General features: G+C 39.7%; 1 protein-coding gene and 1 long non-coding RNA gene across 5 annotated transcripts in view; one reads left to right on the top strand and one right to left on the bottom strand.

Annotated features, from left to right (window-relative positions):
* Positions 1-10,106, bottom strand: part of ARHGAP28 (Rho GTPase activating protein 28) — a 183,281-nt gene extending 173,175 nt beyond the window's left edge. For 2 of the 3 annotated variants that reach the window (XM_032293339.1, XM_032293341.1), the window contains exon 1: positions 9,846-10,106. In XM_032293339.1, the coding sequence (XP_032149230.1) occupies positions 9,846-10,021 (176 nt within the window). In that variant the 5' untranslated portion in view covers positions 10,022-10,106. The remainder of the gene's footprint in view (positions 1-9,845) is intronic. The other variant, XM_032293338.1, reaches the window with a different exon arrangement.
* A 28-nt stretch (positions 10,107-10,134) lies between these two features.
* Positions 10,135-25,532, top strand: LOC116561513. Of its 2 annotated transcripts, none has more exons than XR_004273462.1 (5): positions 10,135-10,215; positions 10,683-10,928; positions 14,493-14,557; positions 19,364-19,561; positions 25,005-25,532. It is a non-coding gene; the product is annotated as an uncharacterized LOC116561513 (long non-coding RNA). The 2 variants fall into 2 exon arrangements; XR_004273461.1 differs by having other exon boundaries at positions 23,290-25,532.
* Positions 25,533-26,090: the final 558 nt, after the last annotated feature.

Below are 26,090 nucleotides of genomic sequence, written 5' to 3'. Positions count from 1 at the left end.
TTTAGTAGTTAAAAAGCAATTAATAAAACTAAAGTGAAAAATTTTAAGATTTAGTTTCTAAGAACATAAACCTAAAGATTAAAAGGATTAAAACCTGCCCTTCTTCCTTCCTCAAAAAGAAAGAGAGACAGAACAAAAAGACCCATAGGAAGATTTCCTGTTACTGATTTCCTAGATCTTACCTTCTTAGTCAATCTGAATGTCTTCTCTAGAACATTTTGTCTAGTTGTAAATACTGTTATATATAGTCTTAAATAAGACTAGGTGAAGGGTAAGATTATAAATGAAAAAAAAATCCTATTATTGAACTTCCTTCAAGTGATAAAGAGTTCTCAAATACATTATATTTAAATCAATTTAATATATCCACTCATACGCACTTCTATGCTTATTCCATTAAAACAGAACAGAAATGTTTGCAAAATGAAAGACTAAATCAAAACTTAATATTTATAACCTCCACTATTTGAAAGTTGCTCTTGTAGGTTGCTAAGAGGGCTACACCAGTACTGTCCCTGCTCTCAATAATCGTATTAAGGCAGAGAAACAATAAGTCCGCAATATATTAATAATGTTACAAGATTTAAATAACAGGTTAAAAGCACCAGTTCTAGAAGAGGCTGGGTTGGAATCTTGGCTCTCCTTGCTATGTGATTTTGGGTTACTTCTCTGTGCTTCCGTTTCTTCCTGAACAGTTGTGAAGAATAGCTGGATAATACATGTCAAGCTTTTAGCATAGTGCTTGCCTCATTTGTAAGCTCTGGTTAAAGCTAGAACTTATTTTTAAAGAATCAACATCGCAGAACCATAGTGGAGGATTAGTGCATGATTGATTACCAAATGAGCATTACGGTGGTAGATGGCAGCTTGTTATGGTAGATCAGAACTTTTCTGGCTACAGTTGTCACGGAAACCTTCAGAGAAGTTTAGTCCTCACTTCTTTCATTGCGTTTATTTATTTTCTCCCTCTCTTTTCTGCTTTTTATCTCTTGCCACTTAAATGTAGATTTCATCCGAACCACTTACATATAACCTTGGCTACTACATAAATTTTTGTGCTGTAGTCAGGGTGAGAGGAAAAGTGCAGAGAAAAGGAAAAATAAAATATCATAGTATGAGTTATAATGCCATTTTAGGAAGTTGAAAATTTTTTCTAGCCACTGTCAGATTTCTCCCCTGATCTTCAAAAGCATAAAATGGACCTTTATATAAAAATAAATACACTAATAAATGGTTTTTTCTTTTCTGTTTTTTTTCAAGATGGGGTTTCACCATGATGGCCAGGCTGGTCTTGAACTCCTGACCTCAGGTGATCCACCCACTTTGGCCTCCCAAAGTGCTAGGATTACAGGCGTGAGCCACCGCGCCCAGCCAATAAATGGTTTTCTAAAGGCAAATGCAGAATCAGTATTTTCTAAGTTGATTTTCATAGAAGAATACTCAATAGGAAATTTCAAAGGGATTCTTTTCCCTGTGCATTATAAATGCATATAAATAAATGTTGTGGCTAACCACAAAATTTAACAAAGATACAAAGATTTATCTCTGGTACATAAAAGATAATCAGTACCCAAACTTACCATTGCTAGAATAGCACAAATAAATCTCAAGTGTTTGACAGTTTTAGAAATACTACCCACTACTCTTGTCCTTGGTTTCCAGTTTCTCCTTCCTGTCCTTTGTATTGTGTGTTTGTATGCAGTCATCATCTATTCATCTGAGGGATCAGAAAAGGAATGCATAGATTTAATTAGTCTTTAAGAGTAACATGAGACAGGCAGCTGGTTCTCTGAGAGATACTTTGTATGTGTTCTCCCACCCTTGGAATTACATGTACTAACTGTCAGATGGACAGTTTATCTATGTTATTCGTTTATTGAAGAGTGACATAACACAAAGATAACTCACAGAATGTGTCGTAAACCCCAGATATTTGAGAAGATGGATATATAGCAAACTGATCTACTTTCTTTACTTCCCACTTTAGAGACTAAAGCAACTTGAAGTTTTTGTACACTTTATTATTTTTTTTGATGCACAGCCTACAGTAACCACAAAGAAATGATGTCTGAAACTTCACATGATAAAGAATGATACGTTATGAAAAACTCACTAATTCAACCAGAGCACAGCAAGAAACAAAAAGCAAACAAGCTAAAAAAAAAAAAAAAAAACTCTCAAAGAAACCAAAATAAATGCTATCAAATTCTTTAACAAAAGAGTATACACTTTAGTCCTTTGAACAGCCTTTCCTTTACATAGTTGTAACAAGCTGATTATCTTGATTATCTAATCAAAAGTAAATTACAAAGCATGTTAAAAGTAACAATATTAGAAATAAAAGTACCGCTGGAGACTTTCAGAGCTGCCTGAAGAAATAATGAGTAATAATTTCAATTTATAGTAAATAAAACAATATACCAATAAAGACTATTTATTATTAAAGCAAGCAAACTTACACATCTCCATAAGTACCTTTTCTTTAGTAAACATATTCAATTATGCTGTCTTAATGACAACAGTCATTAAGAAAAGGTTAATTGCTAACACTATTTAAGGGTATGCCTGACTTTTTATTTTCATCCAAAGAGGCTTAAAAACAAAGCAAAGTGTATTGCTTAAATAGATGGAATTTATTTCCAAAATTTTCTCCTGAAAAACACACCATTTACCTTTTTTGCTTTGCTATATAATATTTTACTTTTATTCTTGGCTAGAGCTGATATCTAGAGACCATATGGTTGAGAAATAAGAACATGGCAATTACCTTAGAAATGAAATTGTTTAGTTTGAGGACAGAATGAGAAAAATTCTGATTACATGCAAATTAGAACGTTTACTTTAGTTAAAATACATTTGCAGATGTTCACATAACATCTCCGGAACGCTGGTAAGAGGAAAATGTTTCCTATCAGGCACAAAGATAATTCTAAAAGAATAAAAGATAGTCTCAGTAATACTCTCTAGGCAAAGTGGAATTTAAGAACAACTGCACTCTCTTAACCCAGCATTTGATTTAGCAACTTTCTGATTTTTTTTCTTTTTCTTTTTTTCTTTTCTTTTCTTTTTCTTTTTTTTTTTTGAGGAGTTTCCCTCTTGTTGCCAAGGCTGGAGTGCAATGGCTCGATCTCTGCTCACTGCAACCTCTGCCTCCGGGATTCAAGTGATTCTCCTGCCTCAGCCTCCTGAGTAGCTGGGATTATAGGCGTCTGCCACAACACCCAGCTAATTTTGTATTTTATTTTTAAGAAGAGATGGGTGTTTCACCATGTTGTTCGGGCTGGTCTCGAACTCTCGACCTCAGGTGATCCGTCTGCCTCAGCCTCCCAGGATGCTGAGATTACAGGTGTGAGCCACTGCGCCTGGCCAATTTCTTTTTCTTTAAGCCTATAATAAACATTTGCTTCCAAAAAAATCATGGAAATTTAAAAATTAGAAAATATATCTTAAGAGCTTTCATAAACTCAGACCAGGTAAAATTAAACCATTTTTTATACTTTGTGTCACACCGAAAAAAAGTAAAACCAGTAGATGAAATGACTGTTGATACATATTTATATTTGGTTGACCTTTTAAAAGGGAAAGAGGTAAAAACAAAATCATGAGAATACTAATTGTCTATTTCATACTACGTAAAATAAGTCAAATATAGAAGAAATGAGAGAACTAGAAAAGGCACCTTTAGAATACCGCAGTAGTGAATTTTACTGGCAAGATCCACAGTTAATGCCAAAAGGAAAGTTTAAGGAGAAACAGGATATATGCATAATCTCAAAGTATCTCTCCAAAGGTAGCTATTAATTATAAGGAGGAAAATAATAACTTCGTAGTACAGAAAAGTGGCAGACACTACCTTATCTAGGTGATCAAACCTAACACCAACATTAGTAAGATGTCAACATCACATACCCGCTGTATGATACCCTCAGAGGGACCCAACACTACTTCCACAGATTTCTCACCAAAAATGTATAACCTTGATCAGGCATGAAGGCTCACATCTGTAATCCCAGCACTTTGGGAGGTCGAGGTAGCCAGATCACTTGAGCCCAGAAGTTCGAGACCAGCTTGGGCAACATGGCAAAACTCCATCTCTACAAAAAATACAAAAATTAGCCAGGCATGGTGGCATGTGCCTGGAGCCTCAGCAACTCAGGAGGCTGAGATGGGAGGATTGCTTAGGTCCAGGAGGTCGAGGTTACAGTGAGACATAATTAGACACTACACTCCAGCCTGGGTGACAGTGTAAGACCTTGACTCAAACAAACAAACAAAAACACCATAAATAACCTTAATCTAATCATTAGAAAACATCAGACCAACCCAATTTGAAGGACTTCCTATAAATCACCAACCAGTTCTCAAAAAGTGTCACGAAAGACAAGGACAGGCTGTCAGATTGGAGGAGACTCAGGAGATACAACTAAATTCAGTGTGGACTCCTACATTCAATTCTACAGCAGGAAAATTCCAATTCTAGTGGAAAAACTGGTGAAATCAGAATACAGATTGTAGTTTAGTTTACAATATTGTACCAGTATTACTTTTTTTAGTTTTCACAATAGTATTCTGGTTTTGCAAGATGTTAACATTTGGGGAATCTGCATAAAGGTTACACAGAAACTTTCTGGACCACTTTTGCAAGTTTCTTAAGCCCAAAATTACATCAAAATAAAAAGTTAAAAGTTATGACTTTTTAGTCATCACATGAAGGTGATTCTATAATACCCTAAATTCACTAATTTTTTGTGCATACATTAGAGATTAATGATCACGGAGAAGTGAGCAGCTTAAAAATGGATAGAGCAACTGGCCAAATGTTTAGCCACATGACACCATCAAAGGAAATGTACCAGATGTTTTCCAACAGCTCTGCATATGGAGGCACCTACGCTCAGCAGGGATCCCACTGTAAAAGGAAACCAGAGACACCAACTCTGCTTTCAACCATAACATAAAGAATGGCCTATAAATACATATTGTCTGGTAAAAGTCTTATTTCCATTACTATTTTTGAATCCTTTCAAGAAGGCATACCTAGTATCCCGCAGAATTTGGCGTCCCTGTGCATCTGTACATAAGCTCATACAGACCTACATAAATGCTTACTATGAGTTAGCATCTGGAAATAAATATCTTCTTAATGAATTAATTTCAGTCCAGAAAGGTACCAATAAGTCTATCACTAAAAGTTCCTAAATGTGGTTTTTCCTCAATATAAAATACTTTCTTTCTAATCATCGATTCCATTTTAATCAAATTATTCTTATTATAAAGAATAGTTAAGGAACAATAGCCCCCTCACAAAAGTTTAAACATTGCTGTCGAATTAGGATTACTAGAATAACCTTGGTTAGCTTTTGTGTTTGTTTTTGAGGAAGAATTGGCTGTTTCCCTCCTCTATTTTTGTCCTCTCTTGGGAAGTTCATGGACTAACTAGATAAATATCAGAAATAATCATGACCATTTTATACTATACTTTCACTAAAAATTTTACTTCATTATTTGTATAGCCTTAGGATATCCTTGAAAAACAAAATCTCTAGCTTTATCCTCAGAACCTCTCATTTTATCCGTAACATTATTGTGTATGTTTGTCAACAATCTCACTCTGGATTCTGAATAGAAGCTTAGCCTCTGTAAATATCATGATTCTAAAGATAATTTTAACCATTTAGCAGGCCTGATAATTTATGGTTATTATATTCTTTTTTGCTTTACAATAGGATGTGGATATACAATTTTGTGAAATAAATAATTACATCTCTTCCTCCCAATAAATACGTATGACTCGTGAATCTGTTTGCTGCATGAATAAATTCTGTAGTGGTTTGAATTCCCCACGATCTCAAAATGCACTGTAGAGGCCAACTAGGCCTCCCTGCCACTGTTGAGCATATACAAGGGGTCAACACAGAAGATAATAGGTGTTCCTCTTCAGGAGTAAGCCTAAACTGTCCAGAAATGCAAACTGAGAATGTCTTTTTGTTGTAATATCAAATCAGTTGACCAAAATGGAAAACAAGTGAGACTGAAATATGTTTGCTAAAACTTCCTCTGAGGGAATTATGCTCTTGCTTTAAACTACTGAAAAGTCTGTGTGCCTACTGGAGACATGAGGATGTTGTGCCTTGATGATTTTCTAGCCTTTTAGCTCAAAAGAAACAAATTGAAATTCATGTTACAAGTGTGCCATGCTACAGAAAAGTCATAGCCAAAGAAGACTTTGTGGAGTCCTTGAAATTAATTCCTAAGAAAACTTTAAAAGATAAAAGTAGCCCGAGAAAAGAGAATTAATTATGAGAATTAACAACCAAGACTATCCATCCGCATACTCTATTAGAGTCAAGGAATATAGTGATAGAAATTGTATGAAAAATAAGAAATAATTCTTAAAGAAACAGGGGGTGTGGAAAGGAATCCCAAAGGCTCTAAAGGAAATATGTCTAACAGTATTTTAAATGCCACAGCAGATTTCCCCATGCAAATTCCGAACAGGACAAGATGGACAAAGGATAATACGTATATTAAAGATCAACATACTAATTTATACATTCTGAATATTGATTTTAATAAGAGAACTTAAATCTGAGGATGACTTACTGTCAATATATCCCAGCCTAGAATCTTTTAGGTACACATAACTCTCTCTAAAAGGCAGTGCCTCATATGACTTCAGGTGGTTTCATTTATTATGTTCCATACATAGTTTTAACTAATTTATAAAATGAGGTAAGAATGAGTGATCCCTTTAATTCTTCTGAATTGCAATATCAGAGCTATAACACTCAGATATCTGAGTTTTAAATGCCCCCCCCTTTTTTTCTTGAAAAACAAGGCTTTCTTGACCTTGTTTTGTTTGTCTACTTCTGATAGTGATCCAAGTACCAAAAATGTGTGACTCTCCCCTGTACATCAAAAGCGCCTGATTAAAAGTGGTAACAGTAGGAATACAGCCTAGGGATCTGGTGCTTCCTTTGTGTTAGTCAATATCCCAAGCAGTGGAAGTAAATTGCCCAAGGCTACATTGTAGTAATTGGTGTAGAGTCAGGGTCTGCCAGTCTGACCTCAAACCTGAGAAACTGACAAGTACATTTCACCGGCTACTTAATTTGGGAAAGCAAACTAAATTTAGTAAAGTAAAATGAGCAAGCGCTAAAAGAAATTGCTTCCATGTTGAAGGGAAAGAGGGAGAGGGTGGCATAGTAGCATAGTGGCCCCCACGATGGAGCAGCCTTGGCTCAGTGGGATGGCAGGCAGCAGGGCAGGCCTGAGCTGCTGGGTCCTTCACAATTTTTTTTTTAATGGTTAGCTAAACGTCCAGATTTACATCTGAAGCCTCTTGATGTATAATTACTGTCACTTATTTCATCTTTTTTCGCAGTCTTTATGGTTTGAAAGGTGAAGGGCCACATTCTCGGGGCAGGGACTGTGTCTCATTTAACTTTGTAACCCAAATGCCTAGCACGGTGCCGGCACATAGTAGGTACAAACAGGCTGAGGATGGCAGTTAAAAATCCCACCATTTAATCTTGGCTGTTTTGTAATCCTGGCAGGAATTCATTAATTTATTCAAAAAATATTTAGTGGGCTACTACGATGTACCAGTTACTGCTCAAGGGATACAATAGTGGAAAAAATGAACAAAATACGGAAACATTATATTCCATTTTACTGGGAAAAGGCCAGAAGAAAAAAAAAACCCTTAAAAACATATAAACTCAGGTGTAGAGGAGGTCTGGAAAATAAAAAAGAATAGATTGCTTTGAATTGAACCAATGCCTCCAAGAGCTAAAAAATATGATAGTTAGATACAAAAGTCCATGCTTTCTAGTGCCATACTGGTCACTGCTCCACAAGTATGTTACAAATGTGTAAGCAATTTAAAGGAAAGGGTATTCTTGAAAGAGAGAGTGCTTTCTTGAGAAGTAGAACAATACGATCTTGCTTCTTGGCTTGAAAGGAAGTATTGATCATTAGTGAGTCAAAGGTTAATAACTTGGGCCTGATTACTTCTGTTATCAGCCTCATGATTAATGGTGTCCTCTGGCTCTTTGTAAATACAGGAACCTCTTTTTGATTGCTTTTTACTGGGAACCAAGGAATTAGCTATTCTCTTGTGACTGGGTTGCAAGGGGCTGGGGGTCCTGCAACAGCGGGACAATGGTACCAAGGCTCCCATAGACAGAGTGCAGGGCAGTTACCAAAAATGCAAACTTGGAACAGGAATCTAATTGGCAACCGTAAGGTAAAATACTAGCTCTGACATGTAACGCTTGCTCTTATGTATTATCATTCCACAAGACCACATGCTGAGTTAATAGAACTTCTGCTTCTAGTTTGCTTTGGAAACGGATGTAGTTTCAAATTGCCCAAATGGCACAATCTGGCTGGCGCTCTGAGACAGCTGCTGGGAATTATAGACAGGACAGCTACACTAGAACCGTTTAAAAAATGAACAAACTTGGCCCATGCTTTTTATCAAAACACACACACAAATATATACACACACACACACACATATATATATATATTTAGTTAGTCATAATCTGAGTACTTACAGCCAATGATTATGTTCAGAAAGAAAATACCCCAAAGATAAATGCCAGTTTATATCTTCAAGGACCCTTTAAAATAATATGCACAACTCCTACAGCTGGAAACAATGTTGTTTTTTCACTGTCTTTATATAAAAATGAGATTTCATTCAACCTGTTATTTTTGAAAGAAACAACATTTTCTTTGTTGGCCAAGCCCAACATAGATCTCTTGCCAATGTAGTTTGTTCTTCTCATGGATACTAGCCAAAAAGATATTCCCTGAAATAAAGTCACAGTCTGTTGAAAGCCTCACAAATCAATTAAATTAGGAAACAGAAGTAATCATCATCACACAACTAAAGTTAAAAGTATGAGAAAAAAAGAAATGATTAAAAATAAACATGATGAAAACACACCACTCAAAATGCCCACTTGTAAAGAAAAGCACTCATCGATGGATCAGTCACATTTACACAAATGAAACTTCCCCAAATATGTATCAAACATTTTAATAATATTTGATATTATAACACTTTTATAATACTTTTGTCTACCCATGAAAACATTTTTGTTTTAGATAATGAAAGTTTCCTTGGCCTTGATCTTGCATCAAATGGATGATCAGATAGAGTAATTTAACATAGATCCCTGAGTAAATCTGAAATGTACAAGATGAGATGCTTATAGACTGCTTTTGACAAAAAGGAAATATATTTGCATTGACAGCATGGAGTTGACATTAGCAGTAATCAAATGACACCAATGCATCTATACAATTGAAAGGTTTTAACATGTAGAAATAAGTGTCTTTAAAAGTCTACTGAGGTGTACTTTTTAGAGAATTTCTCAACCTACATTTTACCTCAGGCATGCAGTTACTGAACAGGCTCTGAAAAGGAGTATTCTGAGGATTTAGGGTTATGTATTTCAATGTTTTCTTTTAATGTGCTGCTTGTGTTTCATTCGGAATATTTCTTAATTTCCCGATATTTTATAGGCAACTTTGGCCGAATGAGGGCTATATATATATATACACATGTCTATCCTCAAGTCATATCAAGAATGCAATCCCGCTGCTAATCTCTGCTAGCCAACGACTTCAGCTCCAGCTGGTGGAGCCTTCGAGCGTTTTCCACCTCCAGTCAAAGACAATGCAGAGAACCCCAGGCTTACTCATCTAGTCCACCAAAACTTGAAACAATCAAGTGACGGCGGTCGTGCGCCCCGGCAGAAGGCGCAGTTGCACGGCGAACCCCCCCAAGCCCAGCGCGACTGCGCCGCCCTCGCGGGAGCGGCTCGGGGTACCTGCTGAGCGGGTGGCTGGCGGCGGCCCGGGGCGCGCAGCGCGACTCGGCGCTGGGGGGCTGGGCGCGGGCGTACGAGTGGTAGGCGGTCAGAACCACGCCGCCCGAGTCCTCCACCTCCATCGTCAGCCGCGCATGTCTCGGCGCCGGCCCCAGAACAAAGACCGGGACCAGCATGGACCGGCGCGCCGGGAGGCTGTCAGCAGCTAGGCGGCGGGGCCCGAGGTGCGCTCAGCCGCTCTCTCCCGCGGCTGTCAGGGCCCCGGGGCAGGCAGCCCCGCCCCGCCCCGCCCCGCCCCGCCCCAGGCCGGCGAATTTGCAGACGCAGGGAACCACGCCCACCGGCAGGAGTGGGGGCGGGCGTTGTGTGCGTGTGTAAGTGCGCGTGTGAGCCTGTGTGTGAGTTCCTGTGTGTGTGCGCGCGCGTGCGTGTGTGCCTGTATCTGGGTGTGTGTGTGGGTGCCTGTTTGTGTGCCTGTGTGCGCGCGCGTCTGTATACGTGTGTGCGTGCCTGTGTGCCTGTGTGTGAGTTCCTGTGTGTGCGCGCGCGTGCGTCTGTGCGTTGTGCCTGTATCAGGGTGTGCGTGTGGGTGCCTGTTTGTGTGCGTGTGTGCCTGTGTGTGCGCGCCTGTGCGTGTCCGTGTGAGCGCCTGTGTGTGTGTGTGTGTGCCTGTGTATGTGCGCCTGTGTGTGCGTGTGCGCGCCGGTGTCGGGAGTGCGGTGGGGAGGCGTGATCCCTGCTTCTAGGAAGCTGGGAACCGGCCAGGCTCCTGCTAGCGGCCTAGTAAAGTTTGTTTTTCTTTGTTTCTTTTTTCCCTTTTCTCACTCCCCCTCCCAGCCCCCTTCCAACAGGAGGCTTATCCTGTGGCTGGGAACATTTCCTGCCAGGCTGCAAGGAGTGAGACTGAGAAACCATCCCTCAGGCTGAGGAGAGAGGCCGGGTTTGAAATGTGTGCTTTGGGAAAGAAAAGGAGAAAATGTGGCACTCTCCCATTTAAAGCATCCACATCAAAAATTGAAGAACTGGATTACATTGCTGTTTACTTAGTCAAGTTACAGTAAACTTGATTTCCTTTCAGATCAGGTAATTCCCTCTTACAGCAAGGGAACACTTACCTCCCACACCCTCAATACGCCACTACCAGACTCTTACCTCACTCTCACATCCCTTTCCTTCCCTCAATCATGATCAAATTAACAGATACCGTCCGCAACTTGTCTGAAAAGTAGACTTTATTATTATAGGCCAAATGGCTGTTATTTCCAGAAGTTATTTCTGATGGGGGAGGATGTAGGTACTGGTGCAAAGTAGATAAAAAGGGGCATGCTTAGAAATCTTGAGTCTGAAGTATGTCCTTACCCACATAGGACTAATAACACAAATGGAAAAACAACCTTCTTACAGCTGATTAAAAAGTAACCAGGAGTATGCCTAGGAAGAGGCCGACATGAATGTTTTACTCAACCGACAATGTGTTTTATCTACTGTCTCTTCCACACATCTCTGGGAACTAGGTGGAGTGGAAAGACGAGTTAATTTAATCCCTTACTGGAGGGCGACTTGATCATGCTGCTTAACATCTCAGAATCTCTGTTTCTGCATCTGTGAAATGGGGAAAATAACATTCATCTCGTGGGATGAAAGGACCAAGTATTTGTTAGGTTCTCAAGGAGTGGGGGTACTCGTTGCTCTTTACATTCATTAAGAAGGGACATATTTATTTTCATTGCACTTTCAGAGGTTGGGAAAACATAAGTTTTTCATCCCAAATGCTTTTTAAAAAATGTTTTGTTGATTAAAGGGGTGAGATAATAATGACTAAATTTGCCAACATACTACGTGTTAGACGGTGTACATTAGCTCTTTAAACAACTCTGTGAGGTAGGTAGTATGATCATCCCAATTTTGTGGATGAAGAAACTTACCAAGCATGAGTGTAGGGAAAAGCCACATACAAAGAATGCTTTATTCTCCAAAATTTTCAGATAAAAAGAGGATCTGTTTACTTACAGTGCTTTATGCCAATGCATAAAACTGAGATAATACCTTCTTAAACTGTGAAATTTAAAAACCACTGTAGATATTGATATATATCCACACTTCTTCATCTAAAACCTTGGGAACAGATACATTTCAAAAATTATATCTATTTTTTATTTTTAAATGATAATTTGATGCATGCCCCATTTAATTAAAAAAACCCTCAGCCTAGAGAATTTGGGACAGTATTGTATATTTAAATGTATTATTTCTGCAACAAAGATAAATGAATATTGACTTTGAGTAGGATAAAGTCTATAGATAGCTTCACATTTGTTCAGGTCAGGTTTATCACCTAATAAGTTTGGGCACCAAACTTCGTAAAAACTTGCAATTTTTATCTTATAGAATTTTAGAATTACCATAAGGAATTATAGTAGCAGAACTTTTTCTGGGCGTGGAACATTCTTCTTTTATTTTTCTGAACTACAGACTCACAATATGAAATACCTGCAGGATCTTTGCTTGTAAACACTTTGACTATAACAGGGACTCTAGATGCCCCGCATTGCAGTAGTGCCCCATCCTGCCAGTTACAGAGCCCTCCTCGTCTTGTGAATTCACCTTGTGGACACCCTGGCTTCACTTGGGACTCCTCCCTCCACTCAATGATCAAATCTGTCATTTCTTCCTCAAAATGTCTGCCCACCATTCTGTGAATTCCTACTGCTAATGTCTTTGTCCTCTCGTCACCATCTCCTTACTCGGTGACCACAAACATTCCTTCACTAAGATTACTTTCCATCAGCTTCCTCTTAAGCCCCTCCCCCTTTCAAAATTCTAGTAGGATGATTTTCCTAAAATGCGGAACATCCTCTTCTCAAAAGCCCTCGATTGTAACCCCCTTACTACAAATTGAAGTCCAAACTCCTTAGTATGGCCTCTCTTTAATCTATTTTGATCACCTAATACTTCATCACTCCCAAGGCCTTGTGGCCCACTTACACCAGCCTGTCCTGTGATCTCACTTTGTCTTTGCCCCTACCTATTATTTCTTGTCTGGAAATGCTGAAAAACCCTCTATATACCACTATAAATCCTCTCAGGTGTTCCTAATTCAAAGTAATCCCTCCTTCTGCCATTCTGTGGAAATTGTTCTTACTTTCATTATAATAAATAATTTCATTTAATAATTTCTGCCATGTAATTAAAGCACAATCAGCCAAACACTGTGCTGTGTGCATTTTCCCTGGCTGTACCCATGTCAGATATTGCTAACAGAACTTAATACTTTTTTCCACTGAGCCCAGATATGGCCAGGAAACCAACCTCAAAATAGAAACCCAAATGAGCAAGACAGCTTTGAGATGAAACTACTTGCTAACCCAAGATTGTATTACTATTTTCCAACAAATTAGTGTCTTTTACTAAATTGTAAGCTAGTGGAAGGGCTAGTGTCATGTTTTTGTGTTTATAGCCCAGAGCCTGTAGTATTTTGCAGAGCAGGCATTCAATAAGGATTATTTTTTGAAAGAATGAACATATGAATCAATGAGTGAATCAATGAATGAGATAATACTATTTAGTGTGGTAGCTTCAACCTTGGAGAGCAGCCTAGTGTAGGGTCAAAGGGAAACCTCTTTGCCCTCTGAAGTTTCACTGAAAAATTAACTCATGAAAGGCAGATTAATTGGAGAAAAGGCATAAAATGTATTTAGTGTGTAAACTCAGGAGCCTTCAAAATGAAGACCCAAAAGTATAGGGGAAATTGTTGAAACTATGCTTAGTTTGAACACAGTATGGATAGCCATGCAGAAATATGATTGGACAAAAAGAATATTATCTAATGCCAAAGACTGAGTGGAGAAACCCAGCAAAGCCTGTCTGTCTTGATTCTTGGCCTCTCTGAGCATGCATTTTTTCCTTTAGGGTATGGGGCAGGACTCTCTCTGGAATGGGGGGGTCTTATAATCTACAGTCAAACCAAGTATGTCAGATAACTTCTTTATGGCCAATTTTTACACAGAACATTGGAGGAAAATGTGCGGTAATGTTTTCACGGTTTATGGCTGTCTTTGGGGAAAAGAGGTTCTGGTTTCTATGACCCACCTTCAAAAGAGAGATTCTAGTTTCTATGGCTAGAAGATGAGACTGAGAGACTGGGAGCTAAAAATGTCAGAAAAAACCTTTCGCTTCCAAGACTACTCCTAAGACCCTCATTTTGGGCTATTGTTTTCTGAGCTCCAATATCAAAGCATTATTATAAATGACTCATAAGTCACTATGGCACTAAAACTGCAAACCAAAAAAAAGTTGACATGTATATATGAATATTTTTCCAATGAATCTTTATGCTGTTGACTTAATAAAATGCAACTCTTTTAAGCATTCTTGAGTTTTGGCTTTTAGAAAGATGGTAGAGTTCCCATATTGGACGTTATAGAATATACTGTGCAAGCTATTTCCATTAGCTCTCCAGATCTACTGGCCAACATCACTACCGTGCTTATACCCTGGGTGGCTCACCGTGTGGTCTACATCTGTGAACTCCCTTGCCTCTGGCTTCAGTGAGGGTTCGCTAAAGAGAGGCACCAGCAGAAGATCTAGAGGGAGGGGGAAGTAAGGTTAGGTTCTGACTTCCCAGGTTTCTTTCCTATTTTGCTGCAGGTGAGATCCTTCTACCTGCTACTCCTGACTGCAACCCTCTGCTATGCTGCTTTCTCCAAATTAAGGTAACTCCTGCCTCTACCTGGCCCTCCTGATCTAGGGGTGGTAACAGCTCCTGGTGCATGTAGTACTCACTCCTTCTGCTGTCCTCCAGCATCCCTTATGGAGGATTCCTTTGCTCCGGCCAGGCCTTTATGAACAGTCGCTTTAATAAACTCTCTTTATTCACCTGGGCTGAATGCCCCATCTCTTTGTGCCAAGACCCTGATTGATAGACACCCTGCTGCCCCAGGATGTAGGGCAGTGTCCCTCACACTATGAGGGTCAAATGCAAACTATAAATAGCCTCATGTCAGTTCAGATGTTTTGTCACAGAAAAAGCTCAGGTCAGAACAGGATTTGTAGTCAAATGAGTTATAAAAAAAATGGAATCAAATTTGAGAGTTTCCAAATTTCAACATTCAGACTTAATAGAGTCTGTTAACATTCTTAGCATTCCAAACAATGCTGGGATCCACTGTGTTAGGGGATGACAGCACAGGGCTGTGACAGCTGGCCGGGCATTGGAGTCAGTGGTGGCCCTGGGGAAGTTAAGCTTCCCAACACTGGAGAGTGGACATGCAGGGCACAGAAATAGCATTTTCAGTTTATTTGGAGTAAGGGCAAAGATAGAGGGAAACTTATGGTTTCCTGTGCTGCCCACCTTTGGATGCCATACAGTGCCCAGCACTGGACTGAGAATTGAGAGACTTGGATGACAGTACCAACTGTGTCACCAACATGACACCCCAAGAAAGTAGCTGAACTGTAGACCTGTTTTTTCACACGCATAAGAAATAAAACAGCCTACATGTACTGAATACTGATCATGTGCCTAGTTCTGTTTAAGACATCAGAACATCAACTCATGAGAGGCTCGCAGCAGCCTTTGATGTGAGATAAGTATCACTGCGGGCAGCTCCATGTTATAGTTGAAGAAACTGGCTGTAGTAACTTCCCAAGGTTACCCAGGCTAGGATGTGACAAAGCTGGGCTTCAAACCAGGGAATCTAGCTCCTGAATTTAGGCCCTTAGGTATTATATTTGTCTTTTATGAAAGGTTTGGTGAGATTCAAAATACATTCCCCCTTGTAAAGTGTAATGAAATGGGCAGGATTTGATTTATGTTTCTTTATGGTAGCTTTTCATAAACCTATTTGGCATATTGGAGGGTAACCATCACTAGCATGTAATGATGATGACGGCAATAACAGGGAAGGGAGTCACGTGAATTTTCAAGGCGCAATATTAAGGTAGTTCAAAATTGCTAAGGCAGTTCCAAATTATTTTCTCTTTATATATGTGTGTATAATTATTGTCATTTACTACTCTTAGAATGTGTTGAAGGATAATTCCATTTTTCATTCTGCCTTGTAAATGTGTCAGTGGATACACATAAATAAGGCATTAGAGAGAAGCGAAAGATGTAACCACAGTGCACAAAGACTGCACTTTCTAAATGAACGTGAAGCAGAGTGGTAGCCAAGAGAGAAGGCAGAGTTGAGTTTGAGCTTGATTATGATTTACCACTTACTGGCTGTGTCACCTTGATTTCTCTCTGTTTCCACTTCCTAATTTGAAAAATAGAGACCAATAATATCTTCTCAAAGAGTTGATGGGAAGTTAAAATGAAATCACATCTTCAAGACACCTATCCCAGTGCTAAGGATACCCTAGATGCTCAGTAGATGTTGGTTCCCTTCTCTCTCTTTCACTCTTCCCTGTCACCTATCCTCTGTCTCAGCCCTTCTGGAAGTATGATTTGAGTTCAACCCTCAAGAGTAAAGAATTTGGACCCAGGAATTCCAAAGGTGTCTCACAACCTTTGCTGAGAGATGAGTCAGACTCAATTTACATGATGAAACCTACCTGGGGAGGCCTCGCGAACACTGGCCCCCAAGTGCCACCAGCTGCATGGGTTATGAAGTCTGGAGATATTCCAACATATTCAACCCCATCAGGAAAGGCAAGAAAACAAAACATTTATGCAAAACTTTAATATGGACAAAAGAAAAGTGCCTCTTGTGGCCTTGGCTGCTTATCTGGTAAAATTGCTGCTAGGATAATCATTTCATACCAGAACAGGAAAACAGCTGCAGCCTCATGAGTCCGTGCAGCCTCTGACTGACATTCCCTTAGCAAAGGGGGTTGAGGGAACATAGTCACTGGCCCTATCTTGCAGGAAATGAAGGCACAATTCTTACCCACCAAAGAGAACACGGTAATTCTGCTTTTAGAACTCCACCTGCCAGGGTGAGGTGACTCATGTCTGTAATCCCAGCACTTTGGGAGGCAGTGGCAGGAGGATCGCTCGAACCCAGGAGTTCAAGACCAGCCTGGGCAACATATGGAGACCCCCATCTCTACAAAAAAATTTAAAAATTAGCTGGGCATGGTGGTGTGTACCCTTAGTCCTAGCCACACAGGGGGCTGAAGTGGGGAGATAGCTTGAGGCCAGGAGGTTGAGGCTGCAATGAGCCATGATCGCACACTGCACTCTAGCTCTCCCTCTTTGAGAGACAGCAAGATCCTGTCTCAAAGAAAAAACAAACAAACAAAACAAACAAAAAAAACTCCATCTTACATACATTATCAGTGCCCTCAAATGGAAAGACTGGTTTGAATTAGAGGGAATGAATATAAAGTTGCATTTATTTGATATAAAGAGAAAATACTTTAATGAGACAAGCATTTCAGAAGGTAGTGTGTAAATCTTTCATCATCAGGTCAGCTGGTAAATCTTGATCTGCTACCCTGAAATATTTTTCAATGTATTGACACTACTTGAGTTAAACAAATTTATTTTCTGGGTGTTCTGATGATGACACAGAATTTCTAGACTACATTGATTTTCCTCTTGCTTTCTTAGCATCTATTTTTAAAGAGAAATTAGGGCTTATTTTTCTTCATTAACTGTTTTGGGATCTTTGATCAATTTGGTAATTGGGTTAAGTAGATTATGTCACCACAAGAGCTAGCCAGCCAGGTCAAGACTTGTGTTATGTATGTGGTAGACATAACTGAGTTACTTAAGTGACTTCTCCAAATAAATTGAATCATTATTGATTGGAAATGAATCACTACTAATAGACCCAAGCAGGGTAGAGGAAAGGAACAGATCAGCCATGGCGTAAAGTTTTAATCTAAAAAACAAAACTTACATTATGGAATATTTCCTGCAATGCCACGTTTTGCAATTATATAAGGGCTTCATTCATTCACTCTTCCACTTATCCATCCATCCATCCACCCACACACCTACCCCAATAATTTACAATTGTTACTCATACCCACAATGCTAAGTACCAGGAATATGAAGATGAATAGAAATATGAAAGCACAGACTAACTGGTCTCTGCAAGCAGAGAAGGGGTTGGTGTAGAAGGTCACCAAAGAACACACTTCCCTAGGAGGTTATGTTAGAGATGCTCTTAAAAGATGAATGACAGTTGGCTAGCTCATAAGTAGGTGTGGGTGGTTGAGGCTATGTGAGGAAGGGCATTCCAGAGGCAGGTAATAGACTGAAAAAAGGCACAGAGAAGGAAAGGAAATGAAGCAGGTACAGGGAAGCCTTTTTAGTGTAGCTTTGCTGAAGAGTAAGGTGTAAGGGAGAAAACTCTGGAGACAAAGCTGGAGACAGGCAGAGGCCAGGCCTTGGTGCATCTGAATGAGCTGAAGAAGTTTAAACTTTGTTGAGACTTCAGATGGGGAATCCACTGAAGATGTCAAACAAGGTAGCACTAGAATCGACTTACGCTTTTAGGTATCCTTCTGGCTTTGCACCACCTGATCTTCACTCAGCATTTCTGACCTACATCTCCTAGGCTTCCTAACCTTTTTGGGAGAAGCGCATACACTAGAATCTGAGACAGAAGAAAACTGACTATAAATGGCCACATGCTAAGTCCCAAATTGAACCCTAAGTCAAAGTCCAAGATGGGATAAATGGAATTTAAATAGTTGTTGAAAATAAATGTAGCTTAAAGAATCACACAGGTCTCTCAGAGGGGAAGCTGGGGAAAGGACCCCGGCAATCCCCTCTCTCTGTCACCAGCTCATTATCTCGTAGCAGCTGCCTGTTTTGTTCTGGGTCACCCCGGGAGGGACAGACCACTTGACCTGGCAAGTGATGGGGTGAACACAGTAGGAGACGGTGAAGGAAGAAGAGGACAGTGAGAGGCTTGTGGACATGCAGTATGCAGGTCTACCAACACAGAGGGAAGGTTTATTATGATAATTATTGGGTTGTAAACCAAAGAAACATTTCTGATTAACCAAAACAAAGAAGAATGTTTTAGAAAGATCTGAGGAATAGCACAGGATTAAAGATTAAAGCTGAAAGACAACTCTTGGAGCAGGAATGAGAACACAGTCTTGCCAGGGTGCTTCCTAAAAAATTAACAAATTTTAACTTTTTCTTCTATACTTGCTTCCCTCTTCTCAGGAAACAGGGTTTCAGAATTGCGTCAGATTGGCTATGGTTAGGCCTCCACTTGGCAGTCACTGAATCTTAAGAGATGTGGTCTTCAGGGACTGCCTTGCCTGCTGTAATGATAAGATGGGCCCCAGGATCACATACTATGAGGAAGAAAGTCCCTAAGTTGACACCTTGGAGATTTCAGATAGTAGGAATGGATGATAGCAAATTAACAGTATTTATTACAGCAGGATTTGGTGAAGCCTCAGGGAGGCAGGGCTCACCTGGAAGCACTGAAAAAAGGCATAATCAGGACATAGATGGTAAAGATTTCCAAGATCTGGAAAGGGAAGCTGTACTTAGAGGATGAGATGAAGTGATGCACAGGGAGATAATACATGTGCCTATTTTGCAGTTTTGCCTCCACATGGCCCTGAATAAGGAGGGGTAATTGCCTGACAAAGTTGTTAAATCAAACAGACCTGGGATTTCATGATGAAAATAGGAAGGTTCAAATCCACATCAGCTAACTCCGGCCTCAAATATGGCTCAGACAGCATCATTCAATAAGACTTATATGACCTGAACTGAGTCACCTGGATCTGAAGATGTCGTAAGTATAATTTTAAAGTAAGCTTATACAAGGGGTGGTTAAAATGGTGAAGGGCAGGGTTTGGAGCAGGACAGATATAGGAGTTGTGCTGTGTGACTGTGAGTGATTACTTAATCTCTCTGGGACCTGATTTTTCTCATCTGTAAAATGAGATGGTAATACCTATCACACAGAGTTGTTGGCCATGATTTGAAAAGGCTAAGTTGTAAAACTGCTGTGTATATAATGCTAAACAAGCATGAGTTCTTTTTATTATGCTATGCATTCAAGAAATTATTATTTTATCTCCTACTTTGTTAGCAATACCTATTGGAAAAGATTCCAGGAGAATTCAAGAAATTCTAGCCACCATTAGTCAGCCAGTAAATATTTTTTAGTACACTCCAAAGACTAAATATTCTACGGAAAAGGTCATGACTGTGTTAACTTAAGTCATTATTTTGAAACAGAGCAGAATCAGGTAGATATCAGAAAAGGATGTTTGTTTGTCAGTTGAAACATTATTCAGTGATGTACCTAGTTATTACTGATTATAATTTAGCTCAAAAAAGTCCTGGAAAGCCTGAATGTCTCAATGTCACTAGGACATTGGCATGGCCCTGAAGAGGACGTCTCCTCTCACCACACTGGCATTCCAGATGAGGCATTTCTGGCTGGGATCTGAGCAGGCTACAGGCACACTCAGTATAGCATCTGGTACATAGTAGGCTTAAATAACCACTTCATGAATGAAGGAGCCCTCTCTGACTTCATCCTCGATTTCTACCTCTGTAAATGTAAAATGCAGCTACAGTACCATAGGTACTAGAAAATGAAACTACAGGACTGACACTAGAAAATGGAAGTACAGGACTGATACCTTACTATGGCTTTCTCAAAATGTATGAGAACTCGAAAATCACAGGAGAGCCTGCCAGTGGGCCTCAACACTAGATAATGTGATGATGTGTAAATTGTGCCCCCTGGAGTTGTGCAATGCAGCCAGTTGTAATGACTTTGAAGACAGGAGTGTAAGACGAAATTAGACAGTTGCTGTAGTAATAAAACTTCTGTTGAAGGGAGAGGACAAGTCTGATCACTGCTCTGGCACCTGCTAGCCGAGAGATCATATGCTACTTTTGTCTGTTTGTAATCCCTTCCTTTGGGGAATCCACACTAAAGCAGTTTAACCTCTGAGTGAGTAGGAATAATATAATATTGAGAAATACGAAAAGGAAAGCATGTGAGTAAACTTGGTAATGTTGTTTCACTGTATTTGTATCCCCAGAACCCATAATAGTGTCTGTTATATGTACTCTCAAGAAATGTATCATGTATAAACTTATGTTTAATATGTATCAATCAATCAATCAATCAGCAATCAATGAGTAAAGAGCTGCATATAGTATCCTTCCCACCCCGAATACTGTAGTTTTATAGTGAGGGAAGTAATTAGGGTGGGTTTTCCATTCAGTGGCAGCAACCAAATGACTCTTCTCAGGAATGCCCCAGCACTGAGCACATTCCTCTTTGCCAGGGGACCTGGAGGTGAAAACCAGAAAAGGAGGGGGAATTAACTTGTTTGTCCCATGTCTGTAGAGGATAATAGAGTCAAAAGAATGGGGCAGGTGCAGAAATAAAAAATCATGAAAGAAGTAGACTCTAAATGTCTGACGTTCCCTAGGTAAATTGCTACCAATCAAATTAATTTTTGACTTATATTTCATTTGGATCAGATTTGTGATCTGTAGATAACAGGTATTCATATAATTTAGGAAATGTACCCTTTCTACCATTGGCTCTTGAAATAAATTCAGAACAAAGAGATTTTATATTATTTGAAGTGCCGTGGTAAAGGGTATAATAATTCTTTCTCAAGTATCTCATCATCTTAAGCCTCTTTTCAGTCACTTTGAGAGAATTTTTTAGAAACAGCCAAGCCTCAAGTGACCATTTAATCCTACATATGATTGTGAAAGAGAGAGACACAATCATGTCATCAGATCCAAACAATGATTCATTATTTCTTTGTGTGAAGAAACAAAGTGTTACTTGTTTTTAGGGAACAAACTATCATGATTCTTAGTATCTAACTTTCATTCCAAATCCTCAGAGCTGTTTGTGAACATAAACTCATTTATTCCCACCTACCAAGCACCACTCAGAAGGAATTCTGATGGGATGAAGTTGTGTAATAATTACAAATATTGCAATCACAACGATTTACTGAGAATCCACTGTGATAAGTATTATATCATTTATTCCTTACATTGGAGGCTCAGAGATGTTAAGTTACGTGTTCAGGTTCACAGTATTAGACTAGAGGATTAAGAGGCAGCCTAGAGTAGTTAAGTCCCTAGATTCTGCTGCCAGACTACCTAGGCTGAATCCCACCTATAGCTCTTTCTAGGACTGTGACTTTGGGCAATCTAACATCTCTGGGCTTCCATTTCCCCTGTGCAAAGTGGAGAGGACGGTAAGAAGATAGTAATAATGGGACCTACTTCATAAGGCTGTGTGAGGACTGGGTGAGTCAAATGCTTAGAACAATACAGTGGCATCTAAAAATGCCACATAAGTGCTAGCTATTGGTATTACTCTTGTGGTTACAAGTAATGAGAATGCAACTCACACTAGCTTAGCAGCAAAAGAAGAGGTGGCAGCAGTATTTGCTTCAGACCTGCTTTACAACAGAGATTCCAATGATGTTCTTAGGAACCTCCTCAGTATCTCAGCCTTATTTCCCCTTAGCTTCCAGATATATCAGATAGGCTGTGTGGTCACAAGGTGGCCACCTGCAGCCCCAGGGATGCATTGTATTTACAGAGAAAGAAAAAGTTCTTGTTATGAAGATATGGCAGAGGTCCCAAGGAAGTGGCCCAGCTTTGGTCTCTTACCCATTCCTAAACCTAGGCTATAAGCCAGGCCAGGTCTGGGTCATGTGATAAACTCTGAGACAGAAGGGTTGAGTTTGCCCAATCCAAACCACATGGCCTGAGGACAGTGCCTGTATAAAGGCTCTCAGGGTGATGCCCCAAAAGGAGAGATCAGATAAAGACCAAACATATATGTGGTCTCCTGGCTAGCAGGTAACAGAGCACAAATTGGAATTGTCCTTTCCCTAACAGAAGTTGTATTACTACAGCCACAGGCCAATTTAGCCTTAACACTCGTGACTTCAAAGTCATTCTCACCAGGCTGCGCTGTACAAATCCATGGGCACAATTTACACAGCGTCACATTCTCTAGTTTTGAAGCCCACTGGCACTGTTCTCCTAAGACTTTTGAGTCCTCACAGTTTTTGAGAAAGCCATAGTAAGGTATCAGTCCTATAGTTTCATTTTCTAGTAACTACAGGACTGTAGTTACATTTTACATTTACAGGTATAGAAATTGATAGAGCTGTCACAGGTGGAATGGAGAAATGACCAAACCTTTGATGTTCAGATTTTGACCCCTGAGATTAGCTCTTGAAGAACATTCCAGAAACATTAGTCAAGAAAATCAGGCTTTCAATGACCAGAGCTCAGCACTTGAGATTTTCTAAATTCTAAAAACTTCCCATTAAGCCGGGCACTATGGCAGGCACTTGTAGTCACAGCTACTCATGAGGCTGAGGTGGGAGGATCTTTTGAGCCCACTAGTTTGAGGCCAACCTGGGCAGCATATGCAGACCCCATCTCAAAAAAAAAAAAAAAAAATCAAAAAGAAAACAAAATGAAACAAAAAATCTTCCCGTTAACATCTAGAACCAAAGTTCAGAAGACTGAATGTGGAAGATTTTTATCCACCGAGGGAAAGGCTTCAGACAGTGACGTCAATATCTCACCATTGCACTCTAGCCTGGGTGACAGAATGAGAGTCCATCTCAAAAAAAACAAAAACAAAAACAAAAATCAAACAAACAAAAACCAAAACAGAAAGTGATGTAAAGAGAAAGACAGCGTTGCCTCCACACAGAGGAAATCTGGGAGAGATGGCAAAGAGAAGAGTAAAGGATACTTTGGGCGTCTGTCTTAGAGGAAGAGGAGCTGTCATATCTGCTCCTTCCTGGGTTATAGGGTAATATGAGCAATAGGTTTGAGGGCCTGAGGCTTGAGAAGCTTCTGTGTCATCCCCACCTGAAACTCTGGAATGAGGCAACCCTGCAGAGACCTTAAGATGGCCTACACCTCCTGGAATCCTTTATAAACATACAGACGGGATCCAGAATTTCCCACAATTGCCAGCAAGAACTGACTGACAAACTCTTTGAGGAATCACTATTGTCCAAGATGAAATGACCTTGTAGCCAAGGGTCTCAGGGTTTCATTGCCCAAGCCAGGAGTCAAAAAGTAGTTCTAGCCAGGCCAACGGGAGATCCCTAGTGGGGACTAATGAGCAGTGGGAAATGTTGGAGTTCCTAAGGAGCATTGCTTATGCTAATAGAGGGAACAGGAGGTCCACCAGCAGTGGGGGCAGTGTGAACAGAGCCCCCTACCCCACCAAAAGCTAAAGCAGATATGCAAAGTTTGGAGGACAGCATCGTCTTCACAATGTCACATAATGTGCCCTGTGCTCAGGTACCATCTCACGACATAGAGTAGAAGACAAGAACCCATCACAAGGGAGAACAACTATGATAGGAACTTGGAACTTTGATGAGCTTAAATGCAAACTGAATTACTTTCTGAGAAAGCCTGCTTTAAATCGGAAGAGACTGAGCATCCTTGAAGTGATAGTCATAGAGTTAAGCTGAGTTCAAGGATATATGAATAAAGCTATATTTCTTATACATCTGATTTGTGACTCTATTAGAAAGGTAAAACCTGTTGGGTGAAGATGAATAAGATACATAAAATAAGAGACATTTTTAAAAAGGATAAGATGTAGGTAGCAGTGTGTTACAAGGGGGGCCATGGAAGCCAGAAGTTTTCTATATTACTATTTTGCATATGATTGGTATTGACATTTTAATGAATAAATACATTTCTTGCTTGTAAATTGGGCTTATGGGGCTGAAATGAAAATAGATGAAGCCTAGGGCCAGAGGTGCTAATGTCCTACTTCAGAAATGTGATGCCAATTGAGAAAAACAGAATAGAGTTGGATGAAATCCCAATAAACGGCAATCTAGTTAAGTGGAGAATGAGGCTTTATGAAAAGAAATATTAAGATGATAAATCAATTGAGAAACACAAATTTTTAACAGGCTACAGATTGAACTCTATCAGTTAAAATATATATTTAAAAAGTCGTCAGCCATTATTCAATCTCACTTGAAAAAAGTTAAAAAGTGAGTTGGATGACTCAGAGGTTTGATTCATTGTGCCAATTTTTTTTTTGACCCAATAAACCCCACATGATTTCAGAAGTGGCACAATCCCAGGTATCTGCATGTATTGTACATGCTAGGGGGTGGGCAGGGTTTTTGTTTACTGGTGTTACCCAAGGAATGTCCCAGCAATAGGGCATCTGTTTTCAGAACAGACATCAGTCAAGATGAGGTTTTCCTTCAAAACATTTTAAAACAAGATACTGAGAGAACCCGGATGCAATGGTAGAAGAATACTCATTCCCCAGTGAAACCACAGTATTGGGAAACTGTCCATGTGGAGCTTTCATAGAAAAGACTCAAAGAGCTACAAACTGGCACAAACTTGGACAGAACAAGGCTCAGGACTCAGAGTAGGCTTTGGGTGAATGTTTAAGAAATGGATTAATTTTGTACCAGAGACTTTGAACTAAGAAGCAGACATCTCAGGACAGAGCAGATTCTGAGTTATGGCAGCAATGTGGGACATGCAGCAGAAAAAGTGGCTGGAGGCAGCAATAAATCACAATGGATAAAGCATTGTCATCAGTTCCTCAGTGAAGAAGAAACAGATACCTGCATAATACATTCTCTGCCTCCTTTATAGTTAATTTTCCATGTACTAAATCATATGGAGATCTTATTATAGAGTGTGGGTTTAGTCATTCTCAATAAATGCTTTTGATGCTTCCATAAAAATCCAAGTTAAATATCCCTCTCTGCATGTATTCTGACTGGTTGTTAAAATCAAGTGTCTGGTAAGGAAGCACTTGCAGGATTCTTCTCTTTTTGATGAGTACACTAAATGGGCTATATTTATGCCTCTAACGCTCCCGTTCTCTATCATTTTTCCAAGTGTGCGAACTCATGGTGGTCCCGAATCTCCTATGTACCTAGGCTGGGGAATGTGGCTTCCTCCATGTACTGCTCCTGTGCAAGTCAGCATAGAAGCTCCCATAGCTGGGCCAGTGCTGTGCTGAAGCTGGGTTACACAGGCTCTGAAGAGCTGTTTGTTTTCACTCTTAGAGAGGACATTTATCTCTTTGTTGAAGAAATATGTACTTTCAGGACTCTGCCTATTGGCCCTTTGTTGCTTTTCATAGTTTAAAGAGAGCTTAGCTTAAAGACTGCTACAGGAAAGAGAAAACAGTAATAATCACTTTAGTTTTTTTACAATTGAAAGTGTTTTTAAGGCTGAATATGCACATATCGCATTATCTGTGCTAATCAAGAAAATCAGTGTGTTGATCCAAAACT

This window comes from Sapajus apella, unplaced genomic scaffold (genome assembly GCF_009761245.1).
Source record: "Sapajus apella isolate SASKATOON/1434 unplaced genomic scaffold, GSC_monkey_1.0 scaffold29, whole genome shotgun sequence".
Lineage (NCBI taxonomy): Eukaryota > Metazoa > Chordata > Mammalia > Primates > Cebidae > Sapajus > Sapajus apella.
The sequence above is the reverse complement of the archived record's forward strand: the minus strand, read 5'-3'. Positions and strand labels throughout refer to the sequence as shown.